This window comes from Falco peregrinus, chromosome Z (assembly GCF_023634155.1).
Source record: "Falco peregrinus isolate bFalPer1 chromosome Z, bFalPer1.pri, whole genome shotgun sequence".
In the NCBI taxonomy this organism is placed as follows: domain Eukaryota; kingdom Metazoa; phylum Chordata; class Aves; order Falconiformes; family Falconidae; genus Falco; species Falco peregrinus.
In genome coordinates, this window is record NC_073739.1 from 43,059,428 (window position 1) to 43,085,085 (window position 25,658).

Here is a 25,658-nt window from a genome sequence, read left to right on the forward strand (position 1 = left end):
GCTGACACAACCTCTAGCTATGCTTCAAGGGGTCTGGTCAACTTGGTACAAGCTGCCAAGTTTTAGGTTGACTTACACTGCCTAAAAGCATGGAGGAGGGAAGAAAACCCTACTTTTCAGTTGGCAAAGGCCCTTATGTGGTTGCAGCTACACACTCCAGTGGAGTGCTAACGCACCTTGGGGAGAAGATGTCACTGAACTGGAAGAATTCCATCTGCTGGCAATATCCTGCATCCTTGCTGCAGGGCTCTGCCGGTGTGGGATGATCCACAGAGGCTCCACAGTATAGCTAGGCTGCTAGTTCAGGTCTGCTCTTTTGAAAGTGCCAGTCATGCTGGCAGTACTATATAATTGTTCCCTCTATGTCAACGGGATGTTAAAAATCTTGCCACTTCACAATTATCACTAAACTTTTGTTAAATAGTTAATTGCTGATCACTTTGGCAGAAAAACAGCTGATGTGCTCATTCATTGGGTGAGGTGACAAATCATTTGGGTGGGGTCACCCACATCTGTCATTACTGTTTACAAGAGTGATCATTTTGAAGAGGTCTGAAGTGTAGTATCTCTTTATCTTTCTAATTCTGGTGCATAGATTTGCCCTCCAGAATGCCAGAAGGAAGGGCAGAAAAACCTAGCTGTTCAAAGTGAGACAGAAAGGCACAGCAAAGACTACAGCTGATGCTCAGCATAGTGCTAAGGAAAAGATAGTGCTGCTTTCTCCCTTGCAGTCTGTATATGTGATCTATAGTGGTGGTGGGAACTAATCAGCAGTTAATAAGCTACACGTGGAAATTATTTTTATATTTGCTATTTGCATTATATTGGGGAGCACTGAAGACCTGTTTCTCAGTTCTGTAGGTGTAAAGCGAACTTCAGTCTTAAAATTTAAAGATGAGATCTTGTGATTCAACAAAAACGCTATGTGTGTACTTGTAGGTAGACTGGTACTGGCTATGCAATTCAAATTGATAACAACCAAGCCTTTCTTTTGTTGAGAGATTTCATTTTTCTTGTTCTTTTTTAAAGAAAAAATCCCCATTAAATACAGAATCTATTCTAAAAGACAAGCTAAAGAATAAGACACAAATACTAAATATAAGGGGTTTAAGGAGTTTTCAAACATTTTCCTGTTGTAGTAATGAAAAATTGAATTTAGAGTTTTGCTAGGTAGATGCAGGCTTCAGTATAACTGCTTTTGACCCGTGCTGGCTGCTACAGTTGCATTCTGTGGGGTCTTTGAAGGTGACCGATTTTGCTGCCCCTGCATTAGAATCTGTATTTCTGCCTGTGTTGTAATTCATCTATGGAATTGTTTTTCCTTGAAGAACACTGCCAATAAATAAATATATAATTTTATTTCAGAGAAGTTAGTGTGGCAGCTTTGTAAGTGCAGCTAGTTTTTATTTTCGTTCTTTAGATAGAGAGGAACTTCTAGCCTTGTAGAGCAAGTTTATGAGGAATTGTGCTTGTGTTTATCCTAACTTCCCTTAATTTAGCAAGATTAAACAATGTAGTTTAATCTCTAATGCAAGGAGAAAAGAGCAGTTGGCCAGGTTTGGGATTCTGTGACAAAACTGTGTACCATAGATCTGTAGAAGACATACATTTTAGAGTGAAACAGGTATATTTCAGTGTAAAAATGCAATGACAGCACCAAAGCATGAAGTGGTCTTTTTAGTCTTTGTGAGCCAGTTGAAATCTGCATTGCTTTTCCTATTTTTTTGAAGAGGAAAGAGGAAACCAGACTTGATTTCTAATAATACCGAGAAATTGGAGACAAAACTCTCTAATACCCAGTTTAGAGTGGTTAGAAAGCAGGCATTCTTTATTTTTGGCACCAGATACACAGGGGATAAGCTTCACCCAATGTGCATACTGACTTTGTTCACTGTTTATCTATATATGGCTGATCTATACATATTAATGATGTTTCTGAGAAATTATTACCATACTCATTACAGTTTCAGGAACTATGTATCATATCTACACTTTTATACGCATGTGTAGCATAATGGGTTGGGGGTCCTCTGGTAGTCATTTGGGAGACTTCTCCATCCTTTCCTAATCCTCTTCTTCGTCATCTTCCTTTTCTTATTACTATCCTTTTCATGACCTTCTCTTCTGGCCCTGTTTCAGCACTCTTGGCTCATGTCTTGGTTTCAGACCAGTTCTTATCTACTTAGTAGCTAAACTATAAAATGCAGCGTTCTACTACTAGCTAAAGTACATAATACAGCGTTGTGCAGCTCAGCAATGTCATGGATACATTAGTTGCAACATTTACAGTTAAACACACTGGTAAAAATCCCCTGGTATCACTGTGGACTTACATCTCTGTAGTACAATAACGTTTCACGTGATTTATAGATGAAAGAGGTTTGCTGAAGACGCTGTTTCTTTGTTCTGAAGGGATAGTCTCTTCCTGCACCCAAGGCACTGTGTCTTGTTCACATCATGGATAGTGTTTTCAAAGGACTTCTACAAAACTACAAAGGCTCAATTCCTGGCTCACTACCTAGAGATGCAGTAGTGGGCACTTTCAAGTTTGTTTACTGGGGTATAGTGTGGCTTGCTATCTGTCAGAATAAAACCTGAGCATTTAGAAGAAGGGGAAGTAAAAAAACCAAATGAACCAAACTAAACACAGATGTTTCAAAGGACTTGGGAAGAAAATTAAGCAATGAAAGTAGCTGACTCACATTTTTCTAAAACACATTTAAACAGGGAGAAAATGGTAAGCAGTAAGAATTGCAGAATCACAGAATGCCTGAGGTTAGAAGGGACCCTTGGAGGTCATCTGGTCCATCCCCTCTGCTCAAGCAGGACCACCTAGAACCACTTGCTCAGGATTGTGTCCATACGGCTTTTGAGTATCCTCAAGGATAGAGAATTTGCAACCTCCCTGGGGAACCTGTGCCAGTGCTTGTCACCATTGCTGTAAAAAACCCCCATGTGTTCTGATGTTCAGGAGGAATCTCTCGTGTTTCAGTCTGTGCCCATTGCCTCTTTCCCCGTCATTGGGCCATTCAGCAATGGGCTACAAAGATGATTAAGGAACTGGAGTATCTCGTGTATGAGTACAGGCTGAGAGAGGGGGGACTGTTCAGCCTTCTCTAGGCCCATCATTGGATGCTCTGCAATATGTCCATGTCTCTCTTGTACTGGGAAGCTCAGAACTGGAATACTCCTTCCAGGTGTGGCCTCAACAGTGGTGAGTAGAGGAGAAGGATCACCTGCCTTGACCTGCTGGCAATATTTTGTCTAATGTAGCCCGGGATGCCATTCACCTGCTTTGCCACAAGGGCACATTGATGGCTCACATTCAACTTGGTGTCTGCCAAGACTCCCAGGTCCTTTTCTGCAAAGCTGATTTCCAGCTGGACAGCTGCCAGCATATATTGGTGCATGGAATTGTTCCTCCCAGTGCAGGACTTTGTACTTCCATTTGCACTTCCCCTTGTTGCAATTGAAGAAAGTCCTGTCAGCCCACTTTTCCAGCCTGCTGAGGTCCCTGTGAGTGGTAATACAGCCATCTGGTGTATCAGCCACTCCTCCCAGTTTTGTTTCATCAGCAAAAGAAAGCAAATTTGGAGCTTAGTTTTGCAGATTGCTGCTACAGTACTGAAGCTTAGGGTTCAGATAGGTTAGGAGGGACTGTGTTGCGGGGACTGCTGTTAATCTAGTGGTGATATAGTCAAGGAAAAAGAAACATCCGAAAGCAATGAAGAGGAAACAGAGCTGCTGCTGCTGAAGCTGGGTTAGAAGGTGGAGTAGTAAGCAACCCATATTGGTTAGCTCATATTTTCAGTCTGTTCACCTATCATGGAATCGTTTGGATTGGAACAGACCTTCAAAGACAAAGTCCAGCCCCACTGCCATGCACAGGGACATCTTTCACTAGATCAGGCTGCACAAAGCCTTGTCCAACCTGACTGCAAACACTTCCAAGGACAGGGCATGCACAACTTCTCTGGGCAACCTGTTCCAGTGTCTCCCCACCCTCACAGTAAATAATTTCTTTCTAATATTGAATCTAAATCTATCTTCTTTCAGTTTAAAACTGTTGTTACAGGCCCTACTAAAAAGTCTGTCCCCATGTTTCTTATAAGCCCCCTTTAAGTATTGAAATGCTACTACGAGGTCTCTCTGGAAACTTAACTTCTCCAGATTGAACAACCCCAACTCTGCCAGTCTGTCTTCATAGGACAGATGTTCTAGCCCTCTGATAATTTTTGTGGCCCTCCTCTGGACCTGCTTTAACTGGTCCATGTCATCTTCTTGCACTGTGAACCCCAGATCTGGATAGAGTATTCCAGATGAGCATCTCATGACAGTGGAGTAGAGGAGCTCAGCTGCCCTCAGCCTGCTGACTCTGCTTCTTTTGATATGGCCCAGGATGCAGTTGGCTTTCTGGGTTGTAAGTGCATATTGCTGCTGCATGTCCTTCTCCACAGTGCTACTCTCATCCCATTCATACTCCAGCCTGTACTGATACTGGGGATTGCCTTGACCCAGGTGCAGGACCTTGCACTTGGCCTTGTAGAACCTCATGAGATTTTTAAGGGCCTACTCCTCAAGTCTGTCAAACTCCATCTGGATGGCATCCCTTCCCTTAGGTGAATCAACTGCACCACTCAGCATGGTGTCATCTCCAACCTTGATAATGGTGTGCTCAATCCCCTTAGCTACGTTATTGATGAAGGTGTTGAATAGTGTTTGCCCCATTATGAACTCTCGGGTACATCAGTGGTTACTGGTTTCCGCTGGGATTATGAGTCTCGTTGACTCTTTGGATGCGGTCATCCAACAAGTTCCTCATGCATCTAACAATCCATCCATCAACCTTGTATCTCTTCACCTGAGTGGCAAGGATGTTGTGAGGCACAAATGCCTTACAGAAGTCTCTGTAGATGGTATCTGTAGTTCTTTCCTTGTACACTGATGCAGTCACTCTGTTGTAGAAGAATGTGGATATATTCTTAAGGGAAGTTGGTTTTCATCCTGCAGTATGTTCTCCCCTGTAGCCAAAACACTTTTTTGAAAGCATCTGCAGAAACTTAGATGCAAGTATTAGTTAATGGCTTAGACTGTCTAATGACTTCTCTCCTGCTAGATTTGACTGTTGGTGGTGTAAGTAGTGTGTGCAGGGGTTTGGGCTGTGTTTTGAATGAGGGAGAAGACTGGATCTAACAGGAGAATAATTGTGAGTTGTTTACATTTTTTGGAAGGTTAAATTTGCAATGTTGGTTTAAAATGTATTTCTAAACAGTGGGGGGAAGGTTGCTTGGTCAGCTAGCTGTGCTCAGTCAGTGGCCCTCATGTTTATTTGCCATAGGCATTTGATACAGGCTCTTAGTTCTTTCTGCTACTTAAGCAAGCAAATAAAAACACTGAAGATTTCCATTTAGGAAGGGAGAGAATATGGCAATGAGATTGAACACAGTAATGCATGTTTTTCTGTCACATCTTTCTGCCTGCTTGAGTTCATCAAAATCACAGTTCTTCAATTTTACAGGAATTGACGTGAAGTAGTGCCCTTTACATTTTAGGTCTCTAAATTACTTTTGTGCTTGCCAGATATTTTTTTCATAACATCTCTATGGAGCTTGAGGGAATCTGTTGATAGTATTACTGGTGCTAGGCTGATAAGGTTTTTTAAACATTTTCTACTCTCTGATGTTTATTTAGAAGGGCACAAGAGAAGACAGCTGTTACAGTTTAGGACCAGGTATAACCTTTTTTCCACTGTTAGGTGCATCACCTCTGAATTTTAATTCAGTGCTTTTCAGCAGGTACTGAATAGTACATCACACATCCGTTTAAGAACAGAAGAATGCTCCAACTCTTTAATGCTAGGAATTCAAAACTAGATTTCTAAGTAAGCCATAGTTGTTTGTGACCCCAGTAGAGCTTCTTTAAGGTGGGAAATGGGATTGTAGCAGCTCTTGTTCTATCTTGATAAGCAGAGAGCCTAAAGGAGACATCTCACTTGTTTCATAAAGATTTACTCTGTTTCTGGAAGTCTCTGTCAGAGATTGAAAATGAATTCCAAATTGTAAGTCCTAATTAAAGAGCTCTTTATAGCTGGAACTTGCCTAGGATGTTGGAGGTGAAAAACTGTACTGCCTTTAAAATTGTTAGGAAGTGCTTGCTCAGAGAAGCAAGTGCTGTGTTTTTCATATATTGATTTTTGGATCTTTGTGGTCTGGTTAGGGGATACCGGGAAAAGAATTTGAGGTGATAAAATCTACATCTAGACTGTACAGTAAGCTGAATTTGCCATTTCTTTTCTCCCTTTGCAAATACGAAGAACTTAGTTTTTTTGCAAGAAAATGGTGGGTGAACTACTGATTGTTTTAAAATCTCTACTATGGCTAATTATCTCAGTGCAGTCACTTAGGTACGCATCGTTGCACTCTTCTCTACCTTCCCACTTTCCTCTGAAAGTGGACGCAGCCCTTGCTCTGCAAGTAATGATAATAATTGGTAGTAACACAGACCTGTTACTCATCCTTTTTTGAGCACATTTCTTATGGCAGGTGTCTAGTTTTTAATTAACTGCTAATGAACGTGCCTAGTAGACCATGATACTGCTGCCAACTTCTTCTGTTTTATATCTTACTGCTGCTAAGCTCTTAAAAGGTGACAGAGCAGGCATTAGTGTCTTTGAAGTGACAGGAAAGTGATTATATGCATAACACAATTGTTTCCAGGATCTACTATGGCAAATGTCTAGTTACTAAATACATCTGGTGAGCACTGCCTGTTATCCATTTCCTTGGTCTTCAGTTTCTTCCTTTGTGTGCAGTACATACTCCCTTTTCCCCTTCTAGAAAAAAAATATTTTTTTGATGATTCAGGGTTTTATTAATAAAAAAAGCATGAACTTCTGGAAAGGATCATCTGTATCTGTGTTAGGGAAAACTTTAAACCTGTTATGAATAGGTAATATGTAAACAATAAATCTGTATACTTCAGTCTTAAAACAGCAATGAGTCTCAAGTAATAGACATTAAATCATAATATACCTTTGGTGGCTTAAAAGACCATGAGCAGGTTCTCAGTCTTAAAACTGTTTAATGTAGTTGGATATTTAAGCATCTTTGGGGACTGTTTTCCTCTACTGCTCTCAGTAACCATTTGGCAAAGCTGCTAAAGTATAAACAGCTCTGGTATTCCGTTCTACACCTTACACTGGGCATTGATCCTCACCATTTGTATGCAGTCCTGTCAGAAAAACCAAACTTAGCCCTTTTACCTGCTTTCAGCTTCAGAAGCTGTTAGTGGGAATTAATCTGTTTTTCCATTTCTGGGACTTTTGAAATACCCTGTGTCTAGGCTACAAACTAGAGCCAGAGAAATTGTAGGTAATGTGTCCCTAAGAGTTTAATTTTGAAAGATGTTAAACTATGCTTCCTGAAATTATGTGGGTTAACTTGTTTGCTAATTAAACTAAGCAAGAGAGGCAAGAATAAAGGGAATCTTTATGGCTTCCTAAAGGGGTAGGGACAAGAATGGAAACAATTTAACTTCATTTCCCTGTTTTGACCTTCCTGTGCTCACACTGCAAAATAAACTGATTTGAGCTGACTTGGAAAAGGGAGGAGGTTTTTCTCCATGAAACCAATTTGGAAGGGGTAAATTACTTTTTGTTAGTTAACTGCACACAATAACTAGGTAATCCAGTGTCATAGTGCAGCTGGGGACAAGTAAGACCAATGCCATGAATTCAGTGCAGTACTGCTGATAGATGTTGTCTCATGGCTAAGGTACAGGTAACTGAGTTGGCCAAGTGGTCAGTGAGTAAGGGAACAACTAAGATACCAGACTAAGACTTTGAGAGAGCCTGCCAAAACATCAGGTTATCTCCTGATTTGTGGAAACACTCTGGAAACTACTGAAGTCTGGTTTTAGAGGCTGGATAAAAAAACCAAACCAAACCAAAAACCAACAACAACAAAAACCAAGACCAACAAGCCCACAGAAATACTACAGTCCTGTCAGACTTCACAGTGCTCTTCACTGATATTTCTTCAGTTACATGAAGTTTCACTAGCAGTAGCGGCTTGATTTTGTAGAGGGTAGTCTACAGAAATATAAAAAATATTTCTTAATACTTCCTTCAAAATGTTACTTTTTGGGTTGTTGTAAACACATAAAAATAGAAGAATAAGAACCACCTTTCTCACTTTGCTTTTTAAACATACTGAAAAGTTGGTAAGGATAGTGATCAGATGTACATATTATGGTGAAGACTAGTGAGGTTTTGTATGTAGCACATGGAAAGAAATTCCTGATACATGGTATGAGAAAGATTTTATAAAGTTGTGGCTTATAGAATTGACTAAAGGTATTGTGATACATTTTAAGATTTGTCTTGTATATCAAAAATAAGTAAATAATGTCTGTGTTACACTTAGGACAACACAAAAGTGAAAGATTAGCAGGTCTAGACCAGAGTTCTTTGGTGTCAGTCCCTTGTCTACATAATACGGGGTTATGAGATATAAAAGTGTAGGGGCACAGTAGTTATTTAAATAGTAATAAATTCAGTCGGTCATATACCAGTAGATATTATGCAGGTATTGCTGACAGTTGAAGAGTCTTGGGATCTATGGAAGCAGATAAAATATTTTTGGATTATTTGCATTGGATTATTTTGGAGTAACTTGTGAAATACTGAGCTTTAGTCTAGATATTATTTCAGTACCTGTCAGCAAGCAGTACTGTAACAATTTTGCCTGCTCTTAGAGGACCACTAGCATTCACAAGGTCAGACTGTCATGTCTACCTGAGCTCATCCTGTTCAGACATTTGCTTATCTGTCTTTTTGATCCCATGACTTGGGTGGTACTCTAGTTTTTTTCATGGTATCTACCCTTCAGCGGAGGGATGTTGGAGCATGGCCAAAGTGGAGAGGTTTGTTCTGTCTTCCGTTCACATGCTCAGGCACGAGAAAGCAGGAAAGAAGCAGAAAATCTGTTTACCTGTAGCAGACTAAAGAGGAGCTATGACTAATCTAAAGATGGTTTTGAAGCTTAGTTTTCCAAATAAATCTGTGCTGAGCATTTTTGGACAAATTAAATGGTTAGCTAAACTTGGAAAATATTAATGAAACCATGACAGCTTTAACATTTAGTATTTAAACTACGGGGAAGTCATTCCATTGTAAGGACTCTGTTTCTGAAATTATTTTGCCAGATTGGTTACAGGGTTGCATGTCCACTCACTATGTTACTGATCTTGCAGGCTGCTTTTGAAACAGATGGAGGTATTTTAATTCATTAATACCATGTCTCTTGCCGGGAATTCCATGACCATATTAATGCTATCTGGAATACCTGAATTTTAAGTTCAAAGTTGGTTTCTAAACACAATGTTAGTTCATGAATATTTTTTCCCCCCTAAAAAAGACTGGCTAGAATGGAATATAAATTTAAGACACCAAGTATGAAATTGAGCAGTATCTTTAAGGTTTTTAATACTCGGAACAGAAACCTACTTACTGTCTCCAAATTGGGAAGAGTGATGTGAGTTTAAATCCATCTTGCCAGTGAAACCTTTTTTTTTCACAGAGCAGTGATACTCCTTTCTATAGAAAGGGAAAAGTATTCGGGCCTTCTGGTGCTGCTGTTCGTTTGTCACCTGTGATGCTGTGGCAGGCAGTAGCTGCTCAAAACAACCTGCAGTAGTTGAACCTATTCCTTGGGCTGCAGAACAAGCATCCAGGTAGCCTTTTTTGGTTATGGGATGTGAGCAGAGCTGCCCACAGACAGCATGATATAATGCAAGATGTATAGTGTGGTGGGACAAATGGGAGAAGCTAGATTTAAAACAGATAAACAAATTAAAAAATCCACTGTTGATTCTCAGTAATTAACCAAACTTCTCCCTTCTCCTTCCCAAACTATGTGCTATGCGTTATTCTTTTGGGGATGATGATACCGCTGGGAACAGCAGCAGCAGTTGCAGGCTCAACATCTCTCCCATGGCCATGGACCTCCAGTGCCTCTAACACCACATCCATCAGGACTTCAGCCCCCAGGAATCCCCCCACTTGGAAGCAGTGCTGGCCTTCTTGCCCTTTCTAGCGCTTTGGGTGGGCAGTCTCACTTGGCAATAAAAGATGACAAGAAGCATCATGATGCAGAACACCACAGAGGTGAGAGGCATGGCAGGCCTGATTAGGACATTGTCAAATTTGTGCATTGCTGCAAACTGTGCATCTTTAAAGAATTCAAGTTATATAGAATAAGAAAAAACTGCTGGCAAACTTAAAAATGTCTGCTTATATACCACTAATGCAAAACTCAGCTTGGAAATTTTCAGTATTATAAAAGGGGATCACTAGGTGTCACCTGCTCTACAGTTTGCAGGGCATTTTGACATCCTGGTAAATGCTTAGTTGTAACACCAGTGGCCTGCACCATATTGTGAAAAACTGTTAAACTGCATAATGGGTAATTTTTTCAAAGAAAGTAATGTTGTTAAATGGATGGGTGGGAAGGTAGGGGGAACGAGAAGTTAAATGTTGAAGTGAATGTGTTCAAACAAAATATTTAGATAATTGCATCTGTTACTTTAGTTTCATAGGCTTAAATTCTAGGCACAAATATTGGGCAAAATTGCACTTGACTAATTTTTGAAAAAAAAAAAAATTTATTCTGTCATGAAATAAAACTAGGCTTTGTGTATGGTTAAACTGTAAATCACGTTTACAAAGTACTGTAATTTTCAGGAAATCACTGTATTAGGAATGTGCAATGACTTATATAAATAAAAGCCATTTAAAAACTGTTTGCGGCTTGTGTTCTAATTTTTCCCCCCTTTTTTATTTCTGTTCTTGCCTCTGTGTCTGAACGGGCATGTCTGTGCATTTCTTGGTTACTACGGGAGCAGACAGAGAGCCAGGCACAGTAAGTACCAACATTCCTGCTAATATTTCCACTTCTATATAATGTAATAATCAGATGCTGCACTGTTAATCTGTTTTGTCTGTCTTTTTAGTCAGATTCATGATACTATGCAAGTGTGTTTTCTGTTAAGATATCTCTTGGTTTATGCAGAACACAAAGTCATTTGTTTGGAGAGCTGTATGAATCAGGTTTCTTTCTGAGCAGAATGATTTTGGGGGAGCTTGAACTTTGGTTTGCTTACTGAAGGATGGGGTGGGGGCAGGGGGAAAGCTGCAAATCAAACAGGATGTTGACTGCAACTTAAAAGTATAATGTTACTGGAGCTAAGATTTTTCCTGTAGGATTTTTAGGAATTAAGAGTTGCAGAACAGGTGAGAAATTTAAAATTCATATGTCATAATGGGGTTTGGCCCTAGGAGTTTCTTTAACTGAATCTGTTTAAGCTTTACTAATGTCTTTACTGCTTAATTTGTGCTTCGGGTATGACTTCCATAGCAATACTTTTTCTCCCTTTAGACATAAGCTGTAATAGAATTGGTCTAAGACAATTCTATCTGAAAAACAGCTAAACAGCTCCTTTGTAACAGCTGTTATACCGTTGCGTATTGAGCAATATTGCTATATTAGTCTGTTGGAAATGGCCATGTGCAACTTCCACATGATTTTAAGTAACAAAGCTAGTTCTGCTTGTTGATGTCATAGGTGAATTTGGGCTCTGTTTTGTTTCTTAGGCTCAATTAGAAAAGACAAGAACAAGGAAAAGTTATTTGACAGATATCTTTATGGTACTAAACTTCTGATTTTTATTGCTGCTTTTTGTTTTTATACTAGGGCTTGACAATCACTTACTGGAAACTATCTGCATATCTTTTGCAGCAATCTTTTTGTTTTTAGATTACTAAGAAAGCATTCATTTCAGCTTGCCTAATGTTATTAATGACAGGGTAACTGTGGAAATAATTTTAAGATGGTGTGTGTGTGCACATGTAGAAGTGATAGCTTTGTGTTTTGCTGTGGTGGTTATGTTTCATATCCTTGCTCTCTTCCCATCCTCCCCTGCCCTGTCCATCATGTTGTTTGCTAAAAGGTTTTTGAGTTTAAAATCAGATGCTTCACAGTGCTATGAAATATGGACTCAGAATTCATCTTGTATCTGAGAATAGTACTTGCCTATGGAAGGAGAACTGTCAAAAATTAAACCTGGCTTTTGTGTTGTGGGAGATTTGCAATATCACTTGCATAGTTTACTATATGTCAGGTTTAGTGTTGCAGTTAGTTCTGTTGCCATAAGTGTAACTCATGATCACTTAATTGGTACCTGTAGTAGGCTCTTTTTTATGCTGGGTTTACCACTAAGTAATCTTTAAACTATCTGAGGCTTCATTTAATAAAAGAACTCCTCTGTATGGAGATACTGAGTTCGGGTTTCTACACTGTGGTGGCCATAGTTTCTTTTTGGTCCTAGTGGAGAATAATACTTCATAATTAAATTAAACTTTGATAGCTGAACACAGGTGAACTTTACGTTGAACTTAAAATTGTTTGTATACAGTGTTGAATTAGAATCTTGGCTTAACAGTAAATGATATCTTCATTGAAAGAACCATAATTCAAGTAATGGTCAGGTTCAAATGTGGCTAAAATGATTGGCTGGGAATGATTTGCTCTGAGCTTTTCTAATTATCTTGTATTTTGATGAATTTCTTTTTAATTTAAAATATATTTTTAAGGATAATACAACTTTGGTTACAAGTATACAAGGCATACCAGCAGGTTTATGGAATTATTACATGTGTTTCATTGTTATGAGCAGTAAGCTATTATTTTGTAAATGCCTTTATAACATCTGGATGACCAAGATAAGATCAGTTTGATTTTCAGAATGATGTTTTAAATGTAATGGTGCTGTCAGAAAATCTGACAAAGGCTTACTTTCATCATGCAAGTCACCAAACCCCATGCTATTAGTTACCCAAATTAACCATGGTATTTGGTATTAGTGTGCAGTCCTGTAAGTATGATTTCCATCAAGTATATCTAGTGTGACCTTCCAGTGTCATCAGCAGAAGCTGACAGCTTTAAGTGTTCAGGTTTGAAAGATTACATTTAGTGCTTGCCTATTTGGTTTTAAATTAATATTTTTTTTTTGACATAGCTTTGAGTGAAAGCTTATTGTGACATATCATTTAGGCATATTCATTTTTAAATGAGCTCTAGTTTTATTTTTTTAAAGTCTCCTTAGACAAGCAGTTAAAGCTTTTATGTATTGTATGTTTAGAAATACTGCATAATGCAGTAAGAGTTAGAGGCATTTATAAAAGAATATAAAGATTTAGTGATATTATTCTTGATTGTGTTTAGTGTCCATTCTACCTACTCTTGCTGTATCTAAATGTCAAGGGCTACATTTTTCTTTTTTATATGAAGGTTTCAGGAAGTAAAATGAAAGGAATTATTTGAAATGCACATTTGTGAAATGCGTAACATTCAGGTTAGTAATAATGGTATACTTCATATATGAACTGCTAAAATTTGGTCAAAATTAAATTACAGGACTACATGGATAATGGCAGGTGGGTTTTGGCTGATGTAGCTTTAACCATCCAAAACTGGGCCATGTTACTGTGGGAATGCAGGCTTCCCTACTATTGTGGCATAGTCTGGCTGCAGGTAATGAAGCCAGGCAAAGTAAGCAAGTTTTGCAACTGGGGCTTAATAAAGTTTTGGGAGACATCAATCCAAAAGAACTTTGATGTCCACATTTTTTCCTCAAGGGAACTTACTGGCAACACTTTTCAAACTCATCTTAGCTGTTCATTTATCACTTGTCTTCCCACTGTTATAGTATCTTGTTCAGACAGCATAGAAATGGAAATGTTTTGAAGCACTCTATTGTATCAGTAATAATCAGTATACAGTAAACACTGACTTTATTATGAGCTTGGAATTTACATTAAGGTTGATTTTTGTCCTCATGACAACATTGAACTTGTTTTCTAAGAGTTAGGAAGTACTCATAAATTTCCCAAGAATTTTTTTTGCCTTCATGGTTAAGCATAAATGTTGCAATTACTTTGTAAAGCAAATGCTCTTTTCTTACAGCAGAAAAATATTCTCTGTCCTATTCTTCCCCTCCCAGTCCTGGAGGAAGGGGGCATGCACAACTGAATGCTACTTTTCAGTTGATATTATATGCAGGCTGGTTCTGGTTTGTGTTTTAGTTTTCCTGATTGGGTGTGGGGGGAGGTCATAAAAGGAGTTAGAGGAGAAAGTAGGGTACTCTTCAGTGTGGCACATGTATGCTTCTTGACCTTTGTGAAGAAGGCGTTGTTTTCCATTGTATAGCTTGTAATAGAAACACTTGAATTTCTTTAATCAGTTATGTCTTTTATTTTTATTAGCGCTGTCAATTTTAAAAAAATTAAAATAAGATTTTATAGTCTTTATGGATGCAAACAGCAAATTAGCTTCAGTGGGAATTGCTCACACAGAAGAGCTGTGGGATGCTGTGTTGCAGTTCAGTTTGTAGTCTATACAAAGCAGCACGAGGCTGACAATGAAGGGCAGGAGGATTGGGGTAGCGTGGTATAAATTTCTATGGATACCCTGATTCTGACAAACGTTAGCTAGAAAATACTGAAATCAACAGAAGCCTTAATCTCTGTTAATGTGTCCTGATTATTGATTTCATGTGGAGAGTGATTCAAATCTGTTTAAGCTTCTAGACTTCCTTGTTCCTAATATGAACCTACTAGTCTAAATATAACTTGAAATGGTGGGCAAAAAGAGGGCGAAGTGAGTAGCTTTCAATCATGGGTAATTTAAAACAAAACCTACTGACTTTATAAGTCAACTTTTGGGTTGTTGACATGTGTGTTTGCAAGAACCGTATTCACCAAATGGAAGTTAATGATTCTTCAGCTGAATAACTTTGAATTTAATCTTTTTGTGCCTTGCTGGAGGATGATTAAGTGCTAGTCCCTCTTCCAACATGCACTGTATTCCTATCAGTAGGTCCTGATAATGAGCAGTGGGACTGCTGAGCAACTGGTGTTTTGGTTTAGGTGTTAGACTTGATCCTGTTCTGCTTACTCAACAAGGGATTGCATTTGTGCCCATCTATGTATGGCTGTCCTGTTGGTAGTGTTTGTGTGTGGTGCAGCAGCACGGGTGTAGTGACTGTTAAACAGACACAGTGGCCTTACTTGGTGATATGGACAAGTGCAAGCTGTCAACTAATGGCAGGCTGTGATGGCAGGTGCGTGCAGCTGCACAGTCAGTGAATGACCAAGCACAGAGCGAGTGTGTGTGTCTTTGAGGCAGAGGCAAGTAGGAGGGATAAGGAGCCCAGTGCTTAGAGAAGATCTTTATTGGGACCAGGTGTAGTTGAACCATGATCACAGCTGTGTTGTATATACTGTTATTTAATTGTGATGGTCAGCATAGAGTTAGTTGTCAGTTCTGTGTGTGCTAGTGAGTTGTCTTTGCTTTATTATACCTGAGGCTGAATGAGGTACTGTGGGCTTTCAGCTTGTACCTCTGGCACACGTACTTGTGGTCTGGAAGTAGTTGCTATGGGGAATGCCATAGCAGTCGAAGAAGTGTATTTGAATGATGTGCCTTATATTCCTAATATGGAACCTGCCTTCTCTTTGTGAATTGTGACGAGGTTTTCATTTCGCATTTGCTGCTGGGGGTTTCAGAGTTTAACTTTTGCTGGCAGCAAAATTGCTTTAGAATACCAAGTTGCCTGTTATACAGCCCTTTTGCAGTCTGGTCACTCTGACAGGAAGTGATGCTACACTGGGCTTTTTTGCTTCTTTCAGGAGTTATTTGAAGAAATTGATGTGAATATTTTTTTAATTATCAGAATAAAAAGAAAACACATAAAATTTATATTGACTATTTGTTCTGATCTAAGATTTATGATTTACAGATATTGTATTGGTAATCCCTAATAAATTGAACTCCTAGTAGGAAAGCAAGGATTATCCTCAGTTAGTGTCTCGTCTGTTGAAGTTAAGACAAAACAAAAACTGGTGTCATGCAGTTTATCTTTAGGAAATCAGCTATGCGTGTATGTATCTTTTTGCCTTTTTGTACAAACTGATTATTATTGAAGGTAAATCCCAATTGAAAATTTCTATAACATTATTTTTAAAAAAAGTTACATAAAAATGCTTGTCCTACTTTTGAAAATAAGTCAGATGTCAGTAGGCCTGGTAGAAGAACTAAACAGATTTATTTATTTATTTATTTATTTATTTATTTATTTTATTTTTTTAAAGAGAAGATAAGAATTCTTCATTGTAAAGTTGTTACTGCTGGCTCCTAGCTGGCTCTATGCTTGATAGTGAACACGTGGCAAATATAAACTCTACCAGAGCTGAAATGAGGAAAGGTGGCTTTTAGGTGGCTGTCTACACTGTTCCCTGAACTTTAACATTATGTGGGTAAGAGATGTCAATAACCCCAGGTGTATATGATCATCTCTTCCCCAGTTCTTGTTTGTTTTTTCATCTATTGCCTTTGTTACTTTAGTGTTCTGGATCAACCATATGCACTACTTAAAAAGATGCATATTTTTGTGGTGTTGAATGAAATGTTACAGAATTGGTGGTTTGAATTATGGTAGTAGGTTATAGTAGCAAGCTATTTTTTCATCAAAAGTTGCACTTTTTTAGTCACAGATTTTAGTCACAGTTGTAAGAACTTCCCTTTCCTAAGGGAAAGAAAACAATAACTTTTTAATTATTGAGCTTACTGGTAAATTTTGCCAGAGTAACAGCACATTCTTATTTAAACTGCTCTACAACACCTTCTGGCGTGTATGCTCTTATTGCAGCGAACAGTGCTTTAAATGAATGTGTTTAAGTTAGAGAAAGGCAGTGTAAATATGACCATAGGGAAGACATTTTTCAGAATAGGCTTGTGAGGACTGTAGATTATTGTTAGAATTATGTTTATGTGCTAAGTAAGCTATCACTGTTTTGAGGAAAAATCGAATCTAATAATCTGTTTGGCATTTAGGATCACAGTGGGAGCTAGGTGTATCTAGGAGTTTGAAATCCTGCAAGACAAACTGCACAGAATATTGTCAGCATTGTCTAGGTAGACTTTATGTTAAACCAGAAAAAAAAAGTCAACACTGTCGTTACACATACTTGATGCCAAAATTTGCAAGCTGTTTCCTACACTTCTGGGTAGTAACTTCAGATGGCAGGGTTGCTAAATTTTCCCAGCTGCTGCCCCTTTGCCACTTGAATGTTATTCATGCTTAATTTTGGCAGTTTAAAATGAGAAACTGAGTTTATTCACTTTACTACATTTTACTTCATTGTTTTATTCTAAGCTCTTCAGTGGTAAAATAGATTTTAAAAATTATTTTTAAGGGAAGTATCTCTTAACTAAAATACTTTCTTCCTTAAGAAAAGACATTTGCGGTACTCAAATCAGTGGTCAAATTTGAATTGACAGCTTGCTTATTAACGTGTTTCTGCTGCTTCAGACATGATGGCTTTGATATTAAAATGCTGAAGATGGGTTTTAATATTTTTAAAACTAGTGAATCCCTGAGTTTTGTGCATCTGGGAGGAGATGAGGGGTTAAATTCAGTCTGCATTTGTCAAGGCAATTAGTTCAGTGATCCAACAAACCCACCTTTTAGCTGCAAAACATTACGGTAAAAACATTATTTTGAGCTTCTTTATACTGAATTTCATTAGACCTTCCTATATTCTTTATGTAAGCCCCCTGGCATTTGTTTAGCTTGAATAGTCACGAATAAAAGAGCTTAGAGTTCGCTTTAAAGTGCAGCTTCTGAAGTAGGAAAACGAGGGTTCAGATTGCCTTGTGTACCCTGTTTTGTTTTCATTCTCCTTGGGACTAAACATTAATGTCTGAGGAAAGCCACCGTGGTGTCCTTAGGTTTTAACGGGGAAGCCATTCAGTGCACAGTTCAGTGGCCATTAATTTACGTTTATGATATATTAAGAGTGAATGTCCCTGGCTCTTGGGTAGATCTAGGTATTTCCTTGGAGGACTTAGACATATCATGTATGTTGGTATTGGGCTTTTCTCTTGTCAGACACAGATGCATGTGTGTAAATACATATTTACTTATATATTTATGTGAACATATTTATGTAAGCATGTACTTGGCTTTTAGGAACTAGACTTACCAGGTCTTTGTGAAAGGAGATTTTTTTCTCAACTCATTCAGTATTGTTCACAGCATTAACACATCACTGAACAAATTGCCCTCTTGCATATGCTAATCCTGCACTTAAAAGAACTCATTGTAACACGTTTTAATGCTTTAGCTGGAACTACGATGGAGATGGGAATCACAGCCATGTCAAATTGTCATGTGACAAAAATGTCTAAAATGCCTTTCTCTTTGGGTCAACAGTTTGTACTTAGCATAACTTAGAATGTATGAAAGCAGTCCATGTAGTTTGAGGAAAAGATTAGTCTTTGCTTTTGTCTTTTGTGTGTGTCTTGGCCTCAGTTTTTCAGATCAAGTCTGATTAAACAACGCTTTAGCCTTAATTTCACACTAGTAGGGAATGTTATGCTGGAAGTAAAAATATTTGATCTTTGTTTGCAATACATTTGTTAAGGGCTTCCAACTGGAGTTTACTCCAGATAACAAATGATTACTGCATAACTTTATTTGGTAAATATTTACGAGTTAAAGGCAAGTTGCCATATATCTATCCATACCTGCAGGTGTAGATGTATCAAAGCGTCTATTTATGAAGGTCTAGAAGTCAGCTATCAATCAGATTATATTCCATATTATAAATGGGACCTGTATATTAAAAATACATAAATAAATAAATCATTGTTACCTGCTCATGAATAAACAGCAAGCCTGCTTTTCCTAAACAATACGTTCAGCTGAATTAATTGGTTAAATAGATGGTGACTGACAAGTGAACTGAACTTTTGATAAGTTGAACAATGAAAAGCCAAGCTTCTTAGAATGCATGAAGCTGTACATGTTTGCCTGGAGGACTTTGAATTGAATTAAATGGAATAAAAGACTATGTAGGTATCACATTTCTAAAGCATCTATCCCATCCAATTTGAGTTTTTAAGCATGTATGAAGGCATCTTGAGAGGGATTTTTGATTGACCTTGTTTTTTCTCTTTACAGAGTAATTCTCTGTTGGTCCCGGACAGTCTGCGAAGCACAGATAAACGCAGGAATGGCCCTGAATATACCAATGACATCAAAAAGAGAAAGGTGGATGATAAGGATTCCAGCCACTATGTAAGCAAATCTGTGTCAAAGAAGTAGTTAATTTATTTGCACATAACTGTGCTAGTATGAGGAGTAAAAGAGCTGTGAAGAGCAAGGCAATGGTTTCCTATGGCTGATTTAGTACATGAATTTATGCACCAGGGAGGCCATTATTCATGCTGTGGGAAGAGCAGTGACTCAATAATTTGAGCTATTGTCAAGTAATACACCTCGACAGGGAATAAGGAGCCAGGAGTAGCTGTTTGGGATTCACAAGTGTTCTGGGACCTTTCTCAGAGTTTGAGCAAGAGATCGTTTCTGAACTGCTCTAAATAAAACCTGCAGGTTTGTTTGAAATGGAGGATCTTATTGATAGCTATTTGTGGTTTTGTTGATTGGGGGGAGTGGGGTGGGGGGGTGTAGGGGGGTGTAGTATATTTTTCTGAATACTAGCTATTACTGTTTTGGGTAATAATTACCTTTGCAAATTGGCTTTGTTAGGAGGCCCTACCAACTTACTAGTTTGCTTTTGGTTGATATGATGGTTTCAACAGGCAGCAAATTGAAATACAAATTGTTCACAGTTTGTGTTCTGCACTTTTGACTTAGCTTCCTTGTTGCTTGGTTTCAAAGAGGCATTTCAGTACAAGTGTGGCATATGTGAACCTCACGCACAGGGTTTCAGCTCAAGTCTATGCTCAGCCAAATGGCAGGATGATACTTGAACAGGCTTTAGAGACTAGAACTGGTGTGGAAGAGTAGTGAAAAGCAGAACTTAAATATAACAGTAGATACTATTCTTTGACATGGCAATAATGTGGTGGATGGTCTGGTTTATATGAATCCAATCACTAAATACTTCCTGGTTACTGAAACACAAGGGAAAATTAGGTGCACTTTTTTCCCCTCAGTATTTGGTAGTGTAATATCTGTCCACTTGGACCCAGAATATCTCTGAGCATCTAGTGGATATCTCTGCAGCTACTGAGAGTAGATGAAGTTACTTTCCCCTTTCTGCACATTGTGGTGGTGTAGTACTGTTATGGTTGTACAAGTTGTATTTCCACCACTTTCTAATAATGTTTTTTTGCATTACAGAAGGGTTTGGGAAACTTCCCCATGTTAATCCCTCAGTTTTGAGGGTTTGATATTCTGTGGGCATTTTCCATTTCAAATGTTTGAAGATTAAGCATTCTTAAGCTACATCTTATATTAAAAAAGGAAGAAAAAGCTTAACTTGATTCTTTTTCTTGTATTTATACTGGAAAGAAACAGTAAAGATATTGCTCTGCAGAAGCAGTTTGTTTTAAACCACATTTTAAATGTGTGGTTTTGTTTGCTATTGACTTGAAAGGGATTTTACAGATACAGGCAGCATCAAAACGAAGAATTGAGTAACACAAGGATATTTGAAAGTTCCAGATTTATTCTAATCTGGAAGATCTTTCTTTTTAAATGTTCCCCAATTTTGTAAAGAGAGCTGCTGATTTTGATCTCATTTTAGATGAGATCCTTGTATGGACAAAAAGTACTGCTTTTGCCAGAAGGGAGATAAACAAGTTGTAGGAATTGTTGTATTTGGAAATAAGATGCAAAATGCATTTTCTATATTTGTTTTCATTTTGACTTCTGACTGATTTTCATGTAAGGATCTGTATAGTTTCAACCTGTGCGTTTGCTGGTGAGGCGAATCTTCTGATATTCTTAGTACCTGTAGGGAGATGCCTTTGATAGTCCCAGTCAACGTCTATTTCTCAAGATGACAAAGTCAGTGGAGTACAGTTAATCATTGTTTGGCAGATATTTTTGCCCTCACTAGGGGCAGTATTTCTGGTGAACAAGTGTCCCACCTACTGTACTCCCACATGCTCAAATGCATTCTAACTTATTCTTTCCTGCTGAGTACTTCACACTTTTCAGAAGGTGGTAGATCACTGGGGCTGAAACTTTACTGTTTCTTCTCCTTTTGCACCCTTTGGTTGGACAGCTTCCTGAGTGGCAAACAGAGCCAGCATTCTGTCTTCAGTGGCACTCTTGGATCCCTAATATGTTTGCTGTATTTCTTGAAGCATTATTCAGCTGCTAAAGCAGAAGGGAAAGGTTGGAACTACCTGTTGGTGGTTTTTGGGTGTGGTTTGGTGTTTTTTCTTTTTTTAACATTTATGGCCTGAGGTGAGAGGAACAAACTGGTGTTTTGAGTTTTTTTTTGTTTTATTTATTTCTGTTTCTATCTGCCAGTGTTAAGTGTGATAGCCCAGACACTTTGAAAGCAAGAGATGGGGGACAGTTTGCGCAGTCTTGTATATCTGATTTGTTTGCCTAGAAATGTTTTAACTAAAAATATTGTTACTAGAAATGTCACTTGCCCACATGAAAAATGTAAGTTTTGTCATTTGCTTGCTTTGTGTTTATTTTTATTTATGAGTCAAGACTCACCTTCTGGTTGAACCACCATGGTGCACTGCAGAAATCACTAGACCACTGTGTATCTAGAATGTGTCTGCTGTGGCATCCCAGCCCCTATTGGAGATAGGGATCAGGAGGCCTTGGAGTAACAGCTATTGTGAGGCACTGGAGCAGCTCAGGTGAACACAGATTTACTTGAAACAGTGGAAATGCAGCTTCATAAGCCGCAATAAAACATTTCCCTTTAGGAATGTGAAAGTATTTTGGTCTTGTTAGGCAGAAATGTTGAAATGCTTTGGCATTTCAGAAGCTTTTTCTTCCCCTGAACTTTCCATTTAAAATCTTTACTTTCTGGAGAAGGAGAAAAATTGTCCTATTACTTTGAGGAAGTTGATTCTTCAAACCAGTTTTCTGAGATCTGTTGTGTTTTTTAGGTATGCACAAGCAGTAGTTTCCATAAGATTAACACACAAGATTAGCATATGAACAGAATGAGTTTCTTTTTTAGTACTAGCGATAACACTCTTTATGATGGTAATAAGGAGGGGTTTGGACCATCTTGCATTGATGGTGAGACAACCACCTTTCTACTAGTTCTGCCTTATTTGGGTTTTATTACTGAAGCAGAAAAAAAGGTGTTGTGTTCCTGTTTTCATTGTTTTCCCTGTTGCTAATAAGTTAATGGAAGGCTATTTGCTTATTGTTTAGGAAAAACAAAAAATGTCTGAGTAGATGCTTAGTCTTTCTCTCTGGGCTCTTGATGTACTAATTGAAATGAACACTATATTTATTTATTTTTAATAGGACAGTGATGGGGACAAGAGTGACGATAACTTGGTTGTAGATGTATCCAATGAGGTAACTTTTTTCATTCTTGTAGTCTTGACTTTTTGGCCAAAGATTAAAGGAAAAGTGCATTTAGATGTTAGAGGAAAAAGAACCCTCTGTGTGGATATGTTAAAATATTCACAGCTTCTCCTTTATTGTTAGTACTGCAGTTGTGTCTTCCTCTGAGCTTTATCTGGTTGCCCTCCTGGCTTTTCCTTCTGTTGCTTTGTCCAGGTTTGTTCCCTCTGCAGTTACATTCTGATGCTTCACAGCTGCTCTGTAGTGGAGAGAGTTGTGGAGAGATGCAGGTGGAGGGCTGAGGTTTTCAAACTACTGTCTTCAAATGAAAAAGGAAGACATTAATTAACCTTGTATTTAATAGCAGGAATATTATCAAAAACATTTTGGTACCTTAAAACTTACGACTATTTTAATGTCCTATGTTAAAGACGATTTTCCAGAAATGCTTGTTTTTTAGAATGAAGTCAGCTAAAGTCAAGATGAAGTCTATCAGTTCACAAAATTTTGCACAGGTTGTAGCCACTTTTTTTCTCCAGGGCAGAGATTTGGCAGTGGCATCAAGGTGAAGGGATGGGCCTTCCCTTTTCTTCATCTTTTATTTCATACAACAATGAGATTTAGGAAGCATGTATATGGTAGCAAGGCTCTTCTGCTTGGTGAAAAGCACAGGAAGAGAAGCTGATAGAGAAGTGTCTTCAGCTGCTTTAAGTGCCCAAATGATGTCAGCCAAGTAGAAAAATGGGTATCCAACTAGGGATTTTAGTAATCCTTTCAGAAGCCCTACTTACAATGAAACTACTCAATAATTAATCAGTAGGCTTAGTGCCCTCTTGTGAGGACTGCTTCCTCCCTGCTGGTATTCTCATGAGCCAAATTCTCAGGAGCATGGAGAACCTGCAGAGCTCTGATGGCTAGCTTGCTGGGCTGGCTATTTCAGGTTAAAGTAAATACAGAGAGTGCTTCTGGAAGAGAGAAAGATAATCACCTGAGAGGTGATTTCAGCTTTTCCTGTATATTTAGGTAGCAAGGCAATTTCAGATGGTGTTTAGAATTAAGTGACAGATATTATGGCATATAGAGCATGTGTCTTTATCTCTTTTCTGACGAAGGAAATGAGCAAGGTTTGTATGGCCTAAAAGAGATTATTGAAATGTTCATTGTTCACTAGCAGCGGGTGGAGCAGGTACATAGAAGAAACAAACAGTGTAAGCTCACTGCAGTTACTGTTGGTCTTTCTTGCTTTTATCGCACATTGTGCACACTTGCCTTATTTTGTACTTAGGTATACTTAGATTGCAACCTCTATGCTTGCAAACAGTTTATGATTACATGTAGCATAATATAAAGCCAGATTGCTTTCTATATGAGATTACTTATATTTCCAAATTGATGAAGGGATTTTAGCTTTCTTTATATAGACATAACAAAATATCTTGTCTTTTGAACTTAGCGCTTAAACTCTTCCAGATATTTTTTCCCCTAGACTCCTTAGTGGTGTTTCTGTACCAAACATGACAGATTTTATGTTGTTCTTCCCTTCCCATTGTTTTAGGATCCTTCTTCCCCAAGGGCAAGTCCCACTCATTCACCACGTGAAAATGGTATAGATAAAACTCGCCTACTGAAGAAAGATGCCTCTAGCAGTCCAGCATCAACAGCTTCTTCAGGAAGTTCAACTTCCCTCAAATCCAAAGAAATGAGTCTGGTGGGTAGCAGTCTGTTGTCCAGATAAAGTTGTCCAGGCTTTACTTTCTTGTAAAGGCAAACTCTCCATTCTCCTGCAACTGCAGATATTACATGACATTTAAACGTTTGAAGCTAAAATAAACTACTGCTTTTCAAGACGTTTATAGTGTTACTCAGCTTTTCTCCTCAGCAATATTTCCTGCCTCATTTTGATTTTTTGTTTCCTACATTTCTGTCAAATGAGTTGCAAATCTATTACAATGTACAAGAGTCGCTTCAGCATTATTTATTTTTTCTTGAGCAACAGGTTATGGTTTAACGTAGTCTGTATATAGTCACTAAAGTTCTCCAGGCTTTTGTTAAGCTCTTCTAAATAAACTGTTGCTCTTTAATAACTTTTCCTGCAGTATCACTAGTAATTTGATCACATTCTCTGTAGCTTTTGTGTCACGATTTTTTGATACTATCAACTATGGTGGTATTTTGTTTTTGTACTTAGATTTGCTATGTCCAATGATTGAGAGACTAATGCTTTCAAGCTAAAATAACTTGGTAATGCACAGTACTGTCCTGAAAAAAAATTAGCTCAGGCTTTTTTTTTTTGTTTTTTTTTTTTATTTTGTGCCAATGGAAGAAAGAAAAATAACTTTCTCTGTTTCTTTCCTTATTTTAATTTTGGCAGCAATCAAAAAAGTCAGCTTTTCTCTCTTGTGAGTTAATGTTGTCAGCGTTGCCTGGATTTATGAAAATTGGCTGGGGGACTGGGTAGTAGGTGCCCAGCATCCCAGCTGCTGTTGTGATAAATTGTATAATATGGCCTGAATTAAAAATAATACTCATTTAATTTGTTTAATGATACCAGCATGAAAAAGCCAGCACGCCTGTTCTGAAATCCAGCACACCAACTCCTCGAAGTGATGTGCCAACCCCAGGCACTAGTGCAACTCCAGGACTTCGTCCAGGCCTTGGCAAGCCTCCAACAATGGACCCTCTTGTTAACCAAGCTGGTAATGCATTACCTCATGTGTTTTTATGGTTCCAAAATTAATTTTTTTAATGTATGTAGTTCTGTGCAAATGTTAGCTAAATGTATTGTTTCATTCCTATCAAGAGAGGGCTTGATGAGCAGCAGATGTTTGGATGATCAAGAATTTTAATATCTTTCTATTTCTTATCCTTCTTTGTTTACTTTCATCTGTATCTTTTTTGCAAATAATCCAGAGACTGAATGCAATGTAAAAAGACTTCTCAGAAGCTTCTGGTACTTATTCTGAATGCAGTCTCTTTTCCAGCTCTTGTCTGAGTCTACTAATATTTGCTGTAGTGTAAATCTTGAGAAAGAGGGGGGAAGTTTACTTTAGCTACTGAGACTGCTACAGCACAGTTGCTTCAGACATGAGCTGTGTAAACCATGTCTGTCAGCTGTACAGCTTAATTTGGCAAAGGAGATTACTGTAAATGGGAAATATCACAGAAATGGAAATAGGTAGTGCTAGAAGAGATTGTTAGAAGTAATCAGCAAGTTGAGACTTCAGTAGATCTCATTTACG

The 25,658-nt window shown here is 38.2% G+C and overlaps 1 protein-coding gene across 8 annotated transcripts in view; it reads left to right on the forward strand.

Annotated features, from left to right (window-relative positions):
- LOC101918121 (transducin-like enhancer protein 1) overlaps positions 1 to 25,658 on the forward strand; it is a 160,685-nt gene that overhangs the window by 32,718 nt on the left and 102,309 nt on the right. For 5 of the 8 annotated variants that reach the window (XR_008744951.1, XR_008744952.1, XM_055791726.1 and 2 more), the window contains exons 7-12: positions 9,961 to 10,165; positions 10,903 to 10,919; positions 19,081 to 19,197; positions 22,378 to 22,431; positions 23,975 to 24,127; positions 24,971 to 25,115. Coding sequence is in view for 6 of the 8 variants with exons in the window: in XM_055791726.1 (XP_055647701.1) it covers positions 9,961 to 10,165; positions 10,903 to 10,919; positions 19,081 to 19,197; positions 22,378 to 22,431; positions 23,975 to 24,127; positions 24,971 to 25,115 (691 nt within the window). In the remaining 2 variants the exon portion in view is untranslated. The remainder of the gene's footprint in view (positions 1 to 9,960; positions 10,166 to 10,902; positions 10,920 to 19,080; positions 19,198 to 22,377; positions 22,432 to 23,974; positions 24,128 to 24,970; positions 25,116 to 25,658) is intronic. The other 3 variants (XM_055791727.1, XM_055791731.1, XM_055791732.1) reach the window with 2 other exon arrangements.